The sequence below is a fragment of the Gambusia affinis genome, linkage group LG15 (genome assembly GCF_019740435.1).
Source record: "Gambusia affinis linkage group LG15, SWU_Gaff_1.0, whole genome shotgun sequence".
In the NCBI taxonomy this organism is placed as follows: domain Eukaryota; kingdom Metazoa; phylum Chordata; class Actinopteri; order Cyprinodontiformes; family Poeciliidae; genus Gambusia; species Gambusia affinis.
Window position 1 is genome coordinate 4,600,456 of NC_057882.1, and position 15,031 is coordinate 4,615,486.

The 15,031-nt window shown below is 38.3% G+C and overlaps 2 protein-coding genes across 2 annotated transcripts in view; one reads left to right on the forward strand and one right to left on the reverse strand.

Annotated features, from left to right (window-relative positions):
* Positions 1-15,031, reverse strand: part of LOC122844932 (calpain-5-like) — a 36,007-nt gene that overhangs the window by 10,052 nt on the left and 10,924 nt on the right. The window contains exons 4-7 of the mRNA XM_044140794.1: positions 10,567-10,698; positions 3,056-3,264; positions 1,706-1,898; positions 570-763 (exon numbers count right to left, since the gene is read on the reverse strand). Of these exons, the coding sequence (XP_043996729.1) occupies positions 570-763; positions 1,706-1,898; positions 3,056-3,264; positions 10,567-10,698 (728 nt within the window). The remainder of the gene's footprint in view (positions 1-569; positions 764-1,705; positions 1,899-3,055; positions 3,265-10,566; positions 10,699-15,031) is intronic.
* LOC122844933 (olfactory marker protein-like) lies at positions 5,790-6,572 on the forward strand. The gene has a single exon (XM_044140795.1). It carries the CDS (start codon positions 5,998-6,000, stop codon positions 6,472-6,474), a length of 477 nt encoding a protein of 158 aa, XP_043996730.1. The 5' UTR covers positions 5,790-5,997; the 3' UTR covers positions 6,475-6,572.

Below are 15,031 nucleotides of genomic sequence, written 5' to 3' on the forward strand. Positions count from 1 at the left end.
GTTTCCTTAATGACATCTGTTTCTTTCACCCCCATCAATAATTCATATTCCATTATTACTCAGACTTACCACCTCCCTGCTTGGTTTCTGTAGAGGAAGGACCTTTATGTGAGTGTTATCTGTTCCTCAGTGGAGCAGAGATGGACGAGAGAAGCAGAAATCCTGAAACCAGCCGTCTGAAAGGGCTGAATTCACTCCCTGTTGTTCACTGTGAGGCCCATTAGCTTGATTGCATTTCCATTTTTCAGTGTCTGCATGACATTTCCCACTTTGTTGCTCTCTTGTCTACAATGTGTGCATTATTTATGGGCTGATCTCTGTCCAGTCATCTGAGATTTGCTCATTCTTTTTATGCAGTCTCTTAGTCAGACTCAGAAGAACATCTCACTTTTGGAAATTAATACAGAGAATATGTTTAGACCGTTGCACAGCAAGGTAACATATTAAACAATATATTCATTGATTCTCCTCCTTTAACAAACACAGACAATTCAGTCACATCAAAATTATGACGGATGACAGCAGCTTCAAGAGGTTTGAAAATGAAACATTTGCAGCAATGTGTCTACCTGTCACTCCACGGGCCGCTCCACTCCTTCTCCCCCCAGGGGTTCCTCATGCGGATCATGTGCAGCTTCTCTGATTTGAAGAAGGCCAGCAGTCCGTGACCGAGCCGCACCTTCCGAACGTCTGTCACGGCATAGGCGTGGCCTTTGACTAAACCGCAGTCCAGCCGAGCCTCCATGTCCTCCACTGTGGTCGCCTGGATAAAGAAAAGAGTCAGGATTCTGGAAGAACCAAAAAGCTAAAGACAACATGATCCTTTAAAATCCATAAAAAATAAACATCTGGGTCATTGGGAAGATCTTTGTAAAACATCTATGTTGGAATGTTATTTTCTTTCTTTAAAATTTCTTTTCAATATTTAACATCAGTACTTAAAGGTAAAGGTAAATGTACTGTTATTTATATCGCACATTTTCAGCAACAAGGCAATACAAAGCCTTAGGGCTGCAACTAATAAAAATTTTGGAAAATTATTATTCTATCGATTAATCTCATAAAAAAAAGTTTTTTTATTATACTCAAATGCAAAATGCATGTATCTTTTGCATCATGACTAATCTTATTAATCGTTTGAGCCTTACACAAGATATTTTATACATATTTATATACATATTTTATTACCCACTAAGATAATCCCTGTCTCACAAGTAGAAAACTACAGATGCTCCTGGATTCTGAAAGTATGATGTCATAAACTTTACGTTATTAGTTCCTAGAAGTCTTTATGCGGGAAATATTGTACATTATATTACAGAATATTTCTACTAGGACAAAATGATTAATCAGAATAATCATAACGAATCAACAATTGAAATAATCGTCAACTAATTTAGTAAATGATTAATAGTTTACTGGAGTGTACATTCACAAAAAACACCATTTGATGAAAAACACTCAGAGCCAGTCAGAGCTGTAATTAGGAAAAAACTGTAAAAAAAAATATATAAAGAATATATATGTATATTGTGTATAAAGCTTAAATGAAAAATCTGGAGAATGTGCCAATTCTTTTAACCTGATTAATCAATTCATTACTAGAATAATCGTTAGTTTTCTACAGAAGCAAAATAAGCCAGATGTCTGATGTCGGACGGGTTCTGAAGCTTTGAGCGTTCGGTGAAAGACGTCGTTAGCTCACCCTGATAGAGCAGCTGATGAGGCCGTCTCTGTTGTGGACCTTGAGTACTCGTTCAAACAGCTGGTTACGAGACGCCTCATCTGTCGCCATCTGACCCTCTAGAAGGTCCACAGGCTCCGAAACACCACCTGTAAAATCCACCAGGGCATCTGCTGTGTTTCCCCCATCCAAGGCCTCATAGCAGCCGTAAACCCTGCAGGGAAAGGAGTTCAAGTTTATAGGTAGAACATTTCAGTAGCAAGGCAGTTCAAAGTGCTTTCCATCATCAGAACATCATACAGTCACCAATTGTGAAACAGGCAACAAACATTATATTTTGTCAAATGCCATCATTAAAATCATCAAGAAAATACACATCAAATATGTTGATCAAATATGGTGCTCTATTTGCTATCTCTGAACAGGTGGGTTAGCCTTGATTTAAAGGAACTCAGTGTTTCAGCTATTTTGCAATGTTCGGGAAGGTTGTTTACTTATTTTTATTTAATTCAAATTCTTATTTACAAATTCAACCTTTGTTCCAGATTTGTGGTGCATAGATGCTGAATGCTGCTTCTCCTCGTTCAGAACCAGAAGACCTGAGAGGTCTGGAAGGTTGACACAGCAACAGCAGATCTTTAATGTATTATGGTGCCAAACCATTAAGTGATTTATAAAGTAACAGAATTTCAAAGTCTATTCTCTGAGCTACAGGGAGCCAGTGGAGGGACTTTAGAACTGTGTGATGTGATCTATGTTCCTGATTTTAGTCAAAACTTGAGCAATAGCGAATTGGATCAGCTGCAGCTGGAAAATTTATTTTTTAGGCAGACCTGTAAAGACACTGTTGCAGTAGTCAATGCAACTAAAAATAAATGAGTTTCTGGATGAGTTTCTCTGGATCTTGCTGGAACATTAGCTCTCTAATCCTGGAAATGTTCTTCAGGTGATAGAAGGCCAACGTTGTAACTGTCTTTATGTGCCTCTGAACGTTAAGATCAGAGTTCATAACTACTCCCAGATTTAAGCCTGATCAGTGGTTTTTAGTTGTAATAACTGAAGCTGTGTGTATTGACTCTCTATCCAAAGATAGTAAAATCAGTTTTGTTTTTGTTCTGATGAATGAAAGTTATGGCCCATCCACGCATTGATTTGTTTTAAGGATCTGTTTAGTGCTTAGACAGGTTCAGAGTCACCTGATGTCATCGTAATATAGAACTGTGTTTCATCTGCATAGTTATGGCAACTAATCTTATTTCTTCTTTCAGGTATGTCCTGGAGGACTTACACTTTAAATGTGTAAAACTACAACGTAAATCATCAGCATCTCTCCTCATCTGAGGCTGAATATCTGCTGGTACTGATACTGACTTGGCGTAGGCCTTTTCCACCATGGCGCTCCAGAACTCGTTGCTGTCATTGGAGTGGCAGTAGACGAGCTGGTTGTCTACTGTTGGCAGCCGGTCGTCAATCACAACGTCCACCCACTCACCAAAGCGCCAGAAGCGGAAGTGGAAAATCCCAGCATACGAGTCAGGCTTTTCTGTGTCCCACTCCTGCTCCTTCCAGTCCGGGATGACCTGGAGCAAAACGAGGTGGAAAACACGGTGTGAGCAGAGGATTGAGTAAGATCACGTTCTGTCATGTCTGCTGATGCATTTAGAGTTGGTGAACTAATTTATACACTTACTTAAATTATCACACCACATTAATTTTGTAACTTGTGCTCATTTTATTTATTTATTTATTACAAAAAACCCTAGCCCTCACCCCCTAACCCTAGAAAAATTGTTAACAGAGTCAACTGGAGTCCTATTTGGACATGACTGCAGTAAAATGCTGTTATTATGAGACACGCACTGATTCGATATTAATATCTATATCTGTTCCAACATTGAAAAAAATCTAAATTGTGCCAGCTTACAAGGGCAACATATTCAGTTTAATTGTCTGGTTTGTGCTCTTATTATTTATTCTACTTTATATTTACCATTCATAATCTCACTTTCTGAACCATTTGATAGGTTTGTTGCTGTTTATTTTTTACCTTGTTTGCTCAAGGAAGTCAACATATTGTTTTTGTAAGTTCCAGTTTCTTTATTTTTTCTTTGTTTTCTTTATTTATTTTACATTGATTGTTTACTGACTGAATAAATTGCCTTTTACATGCTGGAAGCATGTTTGACCAACAAACATGCTGGTGCATTGAAGTGTGCTGTACTGGTTCAGAGTTCTGTAATAAATTTGTAATTTATTGCATTTATGTCGGTTAACAAAAAGATATGCGTTAAGTCAATTAAGCACTGTTTTTCTTCATTTGATCACTATCAGTAAGTGAACATATGAGCTATGCAGAAAGGCAATGATGTCAAAAAATGGCTCAAAAAAGCAGGGGAACTTTTCTAAAGGGCCATACTGGTTTTGATTTATTTTCTCATCATTGAAAACAGTTTTTCTAGATAATCAGGTCATCTTTGTCTGATATCGAAAAACAGAAAGAAAAGACATCTTTAAGGGAGCAAATCCGTTCTTCCCAGTTCTGTTCAGACAGTGGTGAAACCTCCAACACTATGAACAGTGAACGACAGCAACATGTGAGCGAAGTGACAGGCCTTCAGCGGGTGTCCCTGGAGATGTCAAGATGAGCTAACTGAACAGCAGCTCCTGTCAAACCTCTCTGCAGGAGGCAACTCTGTGCCGATGGAGAGAATCCAGCCCTCCGCTGCTCCAGAGCAGGAGGAGAGAGACGCATCACAGTCATTTGGTGACCCTTTGGATGGTTAGCTTTCATGTTTCTATTGCTCACTTGTCTATCTTAGCTTTCATCTGTTGTGATGAAGCAACAGAACTCTGGGAGTGAGGTGACCTATGACTCTTCCTTGAACATGTTAGAATAGATCTGTAGGCTATGCAAAATCAATCTTTGATCATGAGATTTTAGTCTGCTCAGTTCTGTATATTTTGAGCTGCTTTCAGAATGTGCCGTTATAGGGTCTCTGTCACTTTAAATCCAAATAAGCTGCTGCTGGCCATTCCCCCCCAATTCAACATTTACACTCGCACGAGAAAATTACTTCAAAAAGATACACAAATGTACAACCATGCATCTTTGAAAAGCAGAAGTGGTACTTCCTGCACAACCAACAAGAATACAGCAAGTTGGATGGATGGTAAGTCAACAAGTAAACACTGGTCTTTTCTAGCAGCCATTGTACAAAGCACACAGCGGTAAAACCAGCTGACCAAACATCCAGGAGCTCAGCATGGGTTGCTAGGTAACAGGGCTGTACTTGATTGGAGTTTCTATGTGACAGGCCTAGGGTTGCCAAGTAATCAAACCAAGCTAACTTTACTTCGGTTAGCTAAGTAATGGCGCAGTGCCCATGAAATGTGACTTAATCACAAGGTTTTTAAAAATATTAACAAAAAAATCATTAACTTATTGCTAAAAAAAGGCTTGGTGGCTTTTTTAAGCACTTAGGCAGTTCTTAGAAGCAGTAATATGGTGGCGTATTGTAGATAAAGAAAGAAAAGGCACAAATGTCCACCAAAAAACTTGGAAATTTTGAGAATAATTTCATAAATTTTCTTAGCAAAAAGCCAAGAGTCAATGATTTTTGGTATTGTGAAACTGAAATTGTAATTTTTTCCACAGAAAATTTCTCAAGCTATTTCTAACAAATTTTTAACTTTTCAAATTCAGAAATTTCCTCCTCCTTTTTCTTTCCTCTATGAGGGCACTAATATGCCTAAGTAATATTTGTACAGTAGGGAGCCAAATGGAAGCAGAAAAAAGTGCAAAATGGAAATTTTGTATAATAGGTCCCATTTAAGACTGAACAGAAGTACACAGTGATTTGCACCCCCCTGTTATTTCTAAAGTCCCAAGAGGAATGAACTAGTTTTTTTTCTCATCCTTTTCCTCTTGAATAAAATCAACACATCAGGGACTGCTCTATTCATAACAAATATCTGCAAAGTGAATTAGATGTTTGAGCAAACCAGATGGAACTTTATGTTCTGGATGTGCTGCTGTAACCAAGCGAGCAAAGTCAAAAACAAACGTGTGACAAACAGTTCTAAGTACAGCTCCCAGCGGGCCGGTGCTGAGGCTGCTTTGAAATGTAATTAGATCCTGTTTTCTCCTGGCTCATCTGTTCCCTCCCTCTGTTCTTTAACACTGCTTAGGCGTGAAGTCATGCAAACTGTGGCAGTCAGCAGAAAGAGAAGGGGATTAAGAGATAGTGGACAGAGAAAAAGTCCGATTTTAATCCAGCCTGCAGTTGTTGTCGACCGCTGAGTGCTGTGGGAGAATGTCTACAAAGACTGAACTGCATTTCTGGCTGGACAGCCAGCTGACAGAGGTGATGCGCCTGCGGGTCCAGTCCCTGCAGCAGCGCAGCCAGAAGCGACAGGAGGGCGAGCGCTTGCTGCGGCCCAATGAGGCTGTGTACCGGCTAGACTTCTCCAAGCAGTCGCTCCGCTTCTCCCACTGGACGGTGCGGCTGGCGCAGCCAGGGCGCCTCACCATCACAGCCACCTCGCAGCTCTGGACGCCGGACCTCACCAACCTGATGACGCGCCAGCTGCTGGAGCCCGTCGGTGTGTTCTGGAGAACGGCTGCCGAGGACGCACCCTCTCAGTGCTACGAGGCAGACGCAGCTGAGTTCGGGGAGAGGATCGCAGAACTGGCCAAGGTGAGGAAGGTGATGTACTTCCTGTTTGCTTTTGAAGAAGGATGCAGCCCTGAGAGTGTCGACTGCTCCATCACCTTCATGGTGGACGCTTAAAACATGCGGCAAACTGAAAGAACTCAAAGTTTTACCTTTCTTGTGTCATAAACTAGTCAGCTGACTTATTTTATGAATTCAAGAAAATTTGGGACCAAATCTATTGTTTGCTTTTTATCTCTGCAGCCATTAATGATGGGAATAAATACAGTTTAATCAATTAACAGCTGCGTCCTGGTTTTATTTGAAAGGTTCATAAACATTTCCCACAGTAAAATTAAAGCACTTTACATTTTCAAGGTAAGTTTTCAGACTTCTCCAGCACCAAACTTTGGAGATGAAAAGTGTGATACTGGACTACAAAAGATGATTAGGGTCACTTAAAAAAATGAACTGACTTTTATTTTTAAACTTAGAATTTACTTTAATCTCAGAATTTTGACTTTTGTCCCCATATATATTTTGAAATTTCTCAACTAACTCAAACTCTATCTACCTAACAGATCCAAGACGAAAACACAAATTTAACAAAACAAAAAAATCCCTCAATTTCAATAACTTTTTTAATGTATGAAATATAAGATGATCAATAAATCACTGAGTCATTTGTAATAATTAATACACATTATGTTAGAACAATTCAACCAAATGGTGTTAAGGTAAATGACATAAAAGACAAACAAAAAAAGTTTAAATAATTTTGGTAATGCCAACTGACCTAAAACAAGTCAGATTTAACTTCAGAGTGAGAAAATACTTATTTGTGTTTTTTTATTAGACGTATGAAAAAAATCTGGTTTCAGCTGTAAATAACATTTCCAAACTTAGGCTTTTAATGAATCATCACATTGCACTTTGTTACAAAACTGTTCAGTTTGAAGATCAAGCTTTATACAGAAATAAAGCACTTTACAAACCTTGAAAGCACCTAATAGAAATTTGAGAATTTTCAAGGCTTTCAGACGCCTGTATGATCCCTGTATTTGTCATTTCATGGGTTGAGAGCTGAACCAAATTGTTCCTGTCTGACAAACATTGAGCCCTGAAGGGTTTCCCTGAGCCCAGTCCCACATGAGGAGATGCACAGAGACAGAGTGAGTATTCCCCAGCAGATGAGCAAACCGTCACATAATGGTGACCCTGACAAACAGGAGGAAGAAGGAAGCTCTCTCCCTCCTCTTCCTAAGGCTCACTGTGGCTTCTACAAAACGCCTCAGGCTCTGCTCAGAAACCGTGCTGGAGAGGCGCCTGAGAACATGTGAACGCGTCACAGATCAGGTGAATCTCAGCTCATTTCTTGTCAGCGGTTGATTTTGTTGAAGCACAAGAGGCTGATTCTGGTTTCCCCCCCAAAAAAATGTCAGCGCGCTCTTAGGAGCCCCAATTAAAACCGCCCCGCCTGCAGCCTCTGAATCCATGAATATGGATTATTGTTCGGTCTCTGCATTGTTATGCATCGTTCTGCTCATTCTTGCATGTCACTTGTTAAAAAAACCCAAATTGGACCAAACAGGATTGTATTTTAGCGGTGGCTGTTTTTTAGCTCGATGAGCCTAACAATGACCAGGAGAATGGTGCTAAAGTTTTCATCAGTGACAATTAGTTTAGTGGAGCATCAAAATATTCAACATAGCAAATTATTAATGTTTGATTTAGGAGAAAATATTTATTGAAAGAATAGTTCAAAGATGTAAGCTAATAAATCTTCTTTATTAGTTTTCTGTGACTCCAACGTGCGTTATATTTGTATATTCACACTTTAATGACTAGATTGACTATTTTATGATTAATGAGAGTAAGAACAATACAATGTGTACAATATAGTTATTATTTTTTTTATAACTACGTTGTTTTTAATTCTACTATGTCTATTAGAAAGCTATAAATAATAATGTTAATAACAATAATGATGTTGATGTAATTTATATTAATATAAAGTTAAAGATAACATACTTACAATAAATAATTACTATGTTAATTGCTTGTTTCACAATAGCTGGCTGTATGTTGTTATGATGTAGTTCTTTGAATTGCCTTGTTACTGAAATGTTTGATACAAATAAACTTGACATAAATAAATACTATTGTAATTTCATTTTTAATACTACTACTATAATTATTCTAATAAATAAAATGATAATCATAGTTGCAATAACAATTGCAATTATTGAATAGAAGAATTATTATTCTGATTAATGATAATGTGTATACAATATAATAGCTATTACTACTACTTATTATTTCTGACAGCACATTGGCAGGAACACATTATCTCTCTTTTAACTTATTTCTAAAAGGACTACCTCATGTTTAATTGTCTTCTGCTTCCTTTCTTTGTTAACATTATTAAACATTTTCGCCCTTTAGCGTTCTGTTGTGTCCAAACCAAGTTAGCAGCAATGAGTAAAGATACAAAGCAGTGCTATCAACAGTAATGACTGGGATTCTGTTATCTGTTTCTAAAACAAACAAAAAAGTTTCTCAGGTTCTTTTTTTTTCCCATGCAGTTTTGTCACGACACAACCAACAGCAGAACAGTTTCATTCCGGCTTCAGACGAGAGTTTCAACACCTCCTCGGAGGGTGTGACTGAGTTGAAAGTCAAATGACAGTTTGTCAGAGCGCTAAGAGAAAGAAGAAATAAGATGTGCGTCTCATAGAATCTCATCATTAAGATTTGTGCTTCTTCACATAAAAATTGAAATCAGCTAAAACATAAGAGGTGGCCAGTTATGAATCTAGCATACGCTAATCTGTCTGCAGATAAATCAGAGTTTCACAGGGTTCATCTATCCATCTGTCACAATGCATCGTCACTCTTTCTCCATCCATTGGTACTGGCTGCTGGTCAGAGCAGTGTAAACAATCATCTGCAGGTTACACCCTGATAAAAATCACTTTTAGCCTGAGAGCTTCAAGTTTGTCCTCAGAGACTCCACACTAGGCAAACCAGGGAGGCGCTTTAGTGCTCTGATCTTTACATTGTCAAATAATGGTTGCTAATGGATACAAGCATTCATTAGAAGATAATTAAAACTGCACTTTAGCAAAGTATTGAGTTCAGATATTGTACATCTTCATAAATGTTTTCCCTCAATGTGATCACCATTAATGGAAAGAGACAGATATGGGATTATATCTACTTTTTGTTATATATACTTTGCATCCAAGCAGCCAAACTTTGATAACCTTTTACAATGTTGATATTCAGGCTTCCTGATGGATCTCTGAGGTTTTTAAAGATGGTTTTCAAAGATACTACTTTGATACTTAACTTTTTTTTTTGCTGATCTGCACTTATTCGGTTTGCTAATTTTTAAAGTCACACTATGGTGGCCCAGAAGGGTCAAAAGAGTGCAAAAGTCACAATGCAACATCTTACGCCTCAATGGAAGATATGTTAAAAAGGAAGTTACTGTAACTCCATTTTAGTAAACTTTGCTGCTTGCTGATGCACTGTGGCTTTTGTTTTTGCTTGTTGTTGTGTTTGTAACTCTGTTGCTTTTGTTGTTGCATTGTTCCATTTGTTGTTGTTTTTGTTGTTGGGTTGTGGGTTGGCCAAATGTGTTGCTATAGTCACAATGGTGCAGTTTGTAGCATTGTTGCCTTTCAGCAAGAAGGTCCTGGGTTCGATTCCCGGCCCGGGGTCTTTCTGCATGGAGTTTGAGTGTTCTTCCTGTGCATGGTGGGTTCTCTCCAAGTACTCGGGCTTCCTCCTGCAGTCCAAAAACTGTCTGTCAATTCTCTCTAAATTCTCCCAAGGTGAGTGCATAACTGTTTGCCCTGTCTGTCTCTGTGATGGACTGGTGATCTGTCCAGGGTGACCCCGCCTCTCGCCTGTCGACAGATGGAGATATGCACCAGCACCCCTCCCAACCCCAATGGGAAAAGGGTGTAAGAAAATAGATGGATGTTTTAGTAACAACTAAGAAATGGACAGGAAATGACTGAAGCAGTATAAAAAGTCCAAAGAAGTTCGAGATATTTTGAAAAACTGTTCATAGATACAACTTTACAGGATTACAAGACGGCCTTGCTCCAGAAAGATATAAAGACATTTTTGCATTAATTTTGTTAAGTTTAGTTTCATCCATTGTCATTTGAAGGCAACCAAAACAGCATGAAGTTAAAGCCCGCATTCAGAGATACTTACTTTTTGCCACAGCGACTCTCTGGATGCCAGGCTGGAACAAGCTGCAACAAACCAGCAGTTGCCCAACTGTCCCTGATGCAGATCATGTGCACTGATGCCATCCACAAACAGGTGAGGGTCCTCACACAGTTCCTAAACACAACAGAAAACAACAGAATAGCTCCATTTATTCACTGGAAAAACCTTTCAGCATTTCTGAATCTATTTTAATGACAGAAAACATTTCTCAAAAATGAATAAACATGATAAAAAGTTACACAATTCAATACATTAATAAGCTTTTATATAAATATTCACATGTGATAATATAAATATGTCAGGTTAATTGGTCTCTCTAAATTCTCCCTAGGTGTGAGTGTGTGTGTGAATGGTTGTGTGTCCTGTATGTCTCTGTGTTGCCCTGCGACAGACTGGTGACCTGTCCAGGGTGAACCCGCCTCTCGCCCGGAACGTAGCTGGAGAGGAACCAGCAACCCTCCTGACCCCATTAGGGACAAGGGTGAACAGAAAATGGATGGATGGATAATATAAATAAGTGTACAGTAGTTAACTGTTTATTTAATAAATAAAAGCATTTTCTAAGATTTGTTTCTAAAACAAAAAATAATTAAAAAATATAAAAAAAATATTTAGGGTATTTAGGGTTTTTTAAATATAATACAAACAAATACATTTCTTATAAGTTAAAAGAAATATAATTAATAATCTTTTGCTCTATGTTATTATTTCATATTTCTGTTAAGCAGCATATCAACTCATTCTATCTGTGAGCCTTAGTGGGCGTGGTTAACACTGCTCTGGCCAACATGATTGGTCTGCAGCTCAGATGGTTAACCAATCGGTTAACGTGTTAGCATTTTGGTGAATGACGGGTAAGTAATTAAGTTATTTTAAGACAAACTATAAGATGGAAATTGAGAAATGTTAGATAAAATACAATTTTAAACATGTAATAAAATAAAATCTCACATAATTCTTTCAACATTTAAATATTGTATTGTGTTTTTAATAAACTTAATAAACATTTTAATAAATAACTGATACATGTGATACACACTGGTAGTTTCCACCACATTACACCAGCCTAATACTTAACATTTTTAAGTATTTAAGTGTTAAACACCAAAAGAGCAATGTATAATTTTGGTTTTTGTTTGATTCAGAACTGTAATGATTAAAGCATATAAATAGATTATTGAAGCCAGTTGATAAATCAGAGACAGACCATCTGTCCTCATGCACCATCCTGTCACACTGTTGACCTTTTCCACAGGAGTGGGAGCTCAGATTTGCATACACTGAAAAAAATACCTCTTTGGATGAACATAAAAAAATCATGGAAAGGTTTTCCACCTGATTACTTTGCTTTATTTCAGCACCATGTAATTCTGTTACTCCTATTTAAAGCAAATGTGTTAGATCAACTTTATTTATTAAGGTTAATCCAATGTAAAGCAATTGTGTTGGCTCAACTTATGTTATTATGGTTATTCTATGGTTGATTCTAAACCAAAGAGTTGGCTGAACTTAATATATTATGGTTATTCCAATTTAAAGCAAATGTGTTGGCTCAATTTAATCTATTAAGGTTGATTCAACTCATTTACTATAGTTGGACCCAATGTAATTAAAAGGAGCCAGCCCAACTAATTTGCAACGCTTTGGAGCAAATAATTTACTTGACTAAGATTAATGGCAATTTAGTTGAAATCAAATTTTTTTCTCTGAAGAGTTTTTGCGGCTCTAGTGGCTCGTTTTTTTGTTTTTTTTTTGAGACAGTTGGCAGACTGGGTAAACCCCTGCGCCACCACAGCACGCCTGAGAAACCAACTTATGTTACAGTGGTACCTGCACACTACTTATTAAGTTGATCCAACTCGTGAAAATTAAGTTAGTTCAACAAACATGTTTCATGCTGAACGAAAACTCTTTAATCGTGTGAAAATCCTTTCCATGATTTAATTAAGTTAATTCAAAGACTTTCCTGAAAAAAAGTCTTCTTTTAAAAAAAGACTTTTTTTTTACAGTTCTTAAATACTGAAAAAAAAGAACTGCAGTATTTCAGTGCAGTTCTCAAATGCCAATAGTGCCCTGCAGAGAAAAACAAATATCTATAGTTTAATGCGTAACTAAAACCACTTTGAAGTTTTCCCAGGGGCAAAACAGTTATGTCATATAATCTCTCCTGATCCCCTGATCTCGCTAGACCCTCTTCGGAGGGAAATTAATCTGTCTAAATTGAATCACGTTGTCTCAACTTGAATATGTTATTCAAGTTGAGACATAAACAATTGTCTCGCGTGAACTCGCATGATATCCTGTGATCTCACTCAGCTTCAGCACAAGATCAGTCTGACTTTAATGAATCATGTTATCTCAACATAATTAAATTTCATAAACGTAAAGTTGTTAAATTTCTAGTATATCCAACATGATTGTATCACGTTTTTGTTTGAAACATGAAATTATTTAGTTAAAAGTACATGATATTCTTTTGTTAATGTAATAACCCCCTAAGTTCATTTTTTACAGTGTATGTGAAATCATATTTCCTGCTGCTTCCGTGACAAGGTTCATTTTTCAGCCACAATACGCAACGACCGAGAGCCCTGAAAACGCACTCAATAAGCTGCTGGACGCTTACACCTACCCACACTCATGGAGAGCAGAAAATATAACCCACACATGCACACACACCCCATCACACTCCCCATGGTTCCTGTGATAGTGTGTGGGATGGTTAGCTACTACAAGAAGTGAGCCGCCAGCGGCCTCTCAGACATACAAACTCACAGTTCTTCACCGTTTTGTAAAAAAAAAAAAAAACATGTTTTAAGATAAATGTGAAAAAGACCTACTGCAATGTCCTGGAGGTACTGGTTTATGCAGTCAGAAGAAAAAAAGTTATTAACAGAACTGCTGCTCAATGAGACAAAAGTACTTGTAGGAATTGGAGGTAGAAACTGTGCTCTGCGCACCATGTTTCTCTTCTTCTCCATCCCTGCCAGCAGTACTATGCATCATCATGGCAGCAGCACTGCATGCTAATTGGGAGCTTCCCACTTGCTAAATAGAGCCAATTATTGTCCTGGTCTCTGCAAAACTTTGTTCTGGCAAGTCGTGCAGAGACCCCGAGAGGCATGCAGAGGCCTTAGAGGCCCAACCTCCTCACAGAAATACTTTATTGTGCCATAAATGGAAGAGATGTCTGTCTTTTACTTTCTGGAAAAATACTCCTGTTCCACTGCAGTAAACTGCAATCGAAACAACACCTGAAAAACAAAGAAAGTTGGTTGTGCAGAAGGCTTTACTAATGCTTTTCAAAGATGTATGGTTGCATATTTGTGCATCTGTTTGAAGTTATTTTCATGTGCAAGTGTCAATGTAGATTTGAGAGGCATGGTCAGCAGCAGCTTATTTGGCTTTAGAGTGACAGAGACAATAAACAGCCCATTCTGAAAGGAACTCAAAATGGGCAGAACTGGGCAGACTAAAATCTCATTATCTAGGAATTATTTTGTGCAACTAAATATAACAAAATGTTTTATGTTGTCCATAGACCTAACTGGTTAAAGAAAGTATAATAGGTCACCTTTAAGCCCAGTGTGCACCACACAATCACAACTTATACAGGATGCAAGCAAGGTCAGTCATTTGCTGACTCTGCAAGGCTGAATGCTGCAAAAGCAAAGTTTTAATCAGAAGCAGAGGCCACTGCAGTGAGGCCTCGACTGACTCCCTCATCCCACGTTACATTCAGTAAAGCTGGGTTACACTGAGGGTACAGCGAGTAGGAGTGACGTTTGGCCACTGTACATCTGAGTTAAGTTATCGAGGCACGTTTCTTCTTCCTGTCTGCAGCAGCATTGATTCCCAGAGACTGAGCAGCAGCGAGAGCTCCCTGTGGTGGCTGCCGTCCACAGACAGGCGCAGGTGGAAGAGTAATAGGGTATCGATCAGCGCCCGGCCCTGTAGACACTAAAGTGATGTGAATACTGTGGCTGAGCGCAGCCTTGTCAAACACCCTGCCACTAAAGACTTTCTAACCAGTTTCAGAGCCTTTTTGGCGCCATTCATCAGCCGAGCCCAGGGGGGAAAGGATCCATCAGCTTCATGCAACGATTCTGTGCAACCAACTCGCTCTCTTTTTGTCATCTTTTATCTGTTTCTGTCTCTCCTCCCACTGAATCTTTATCTCTCTGGAATAGGGCTGGGCGATATGGCTTGAAATGAAATCTAAGATTTTTTTTATACCAGATCTGATTTTTGATTTTTATCAATTATTGTTCTCACTTTATTTTCTAAAACAAACTATACAAATAACATAGATTTTTTTTTTTTAAAGTGACTTTTATTTCAATCAACCCTCCTATGAGTTGTTCAACGACATGTTGGGCGTCACGACGTCACTCTGAAATATGGCAACCCACTGATGGAAAAAAATTCAGATCTTCCAAATATTTAA

Excerpts from the sequence above, each read along its gene's own strand:
- LOC122844933 (XM_044140795.1), top strand. The coding sequence starts at position 5,998 with ATGTCTACAAAGACTGAACTGCATTTCTGGCTGGACAGCCAGCTGACA.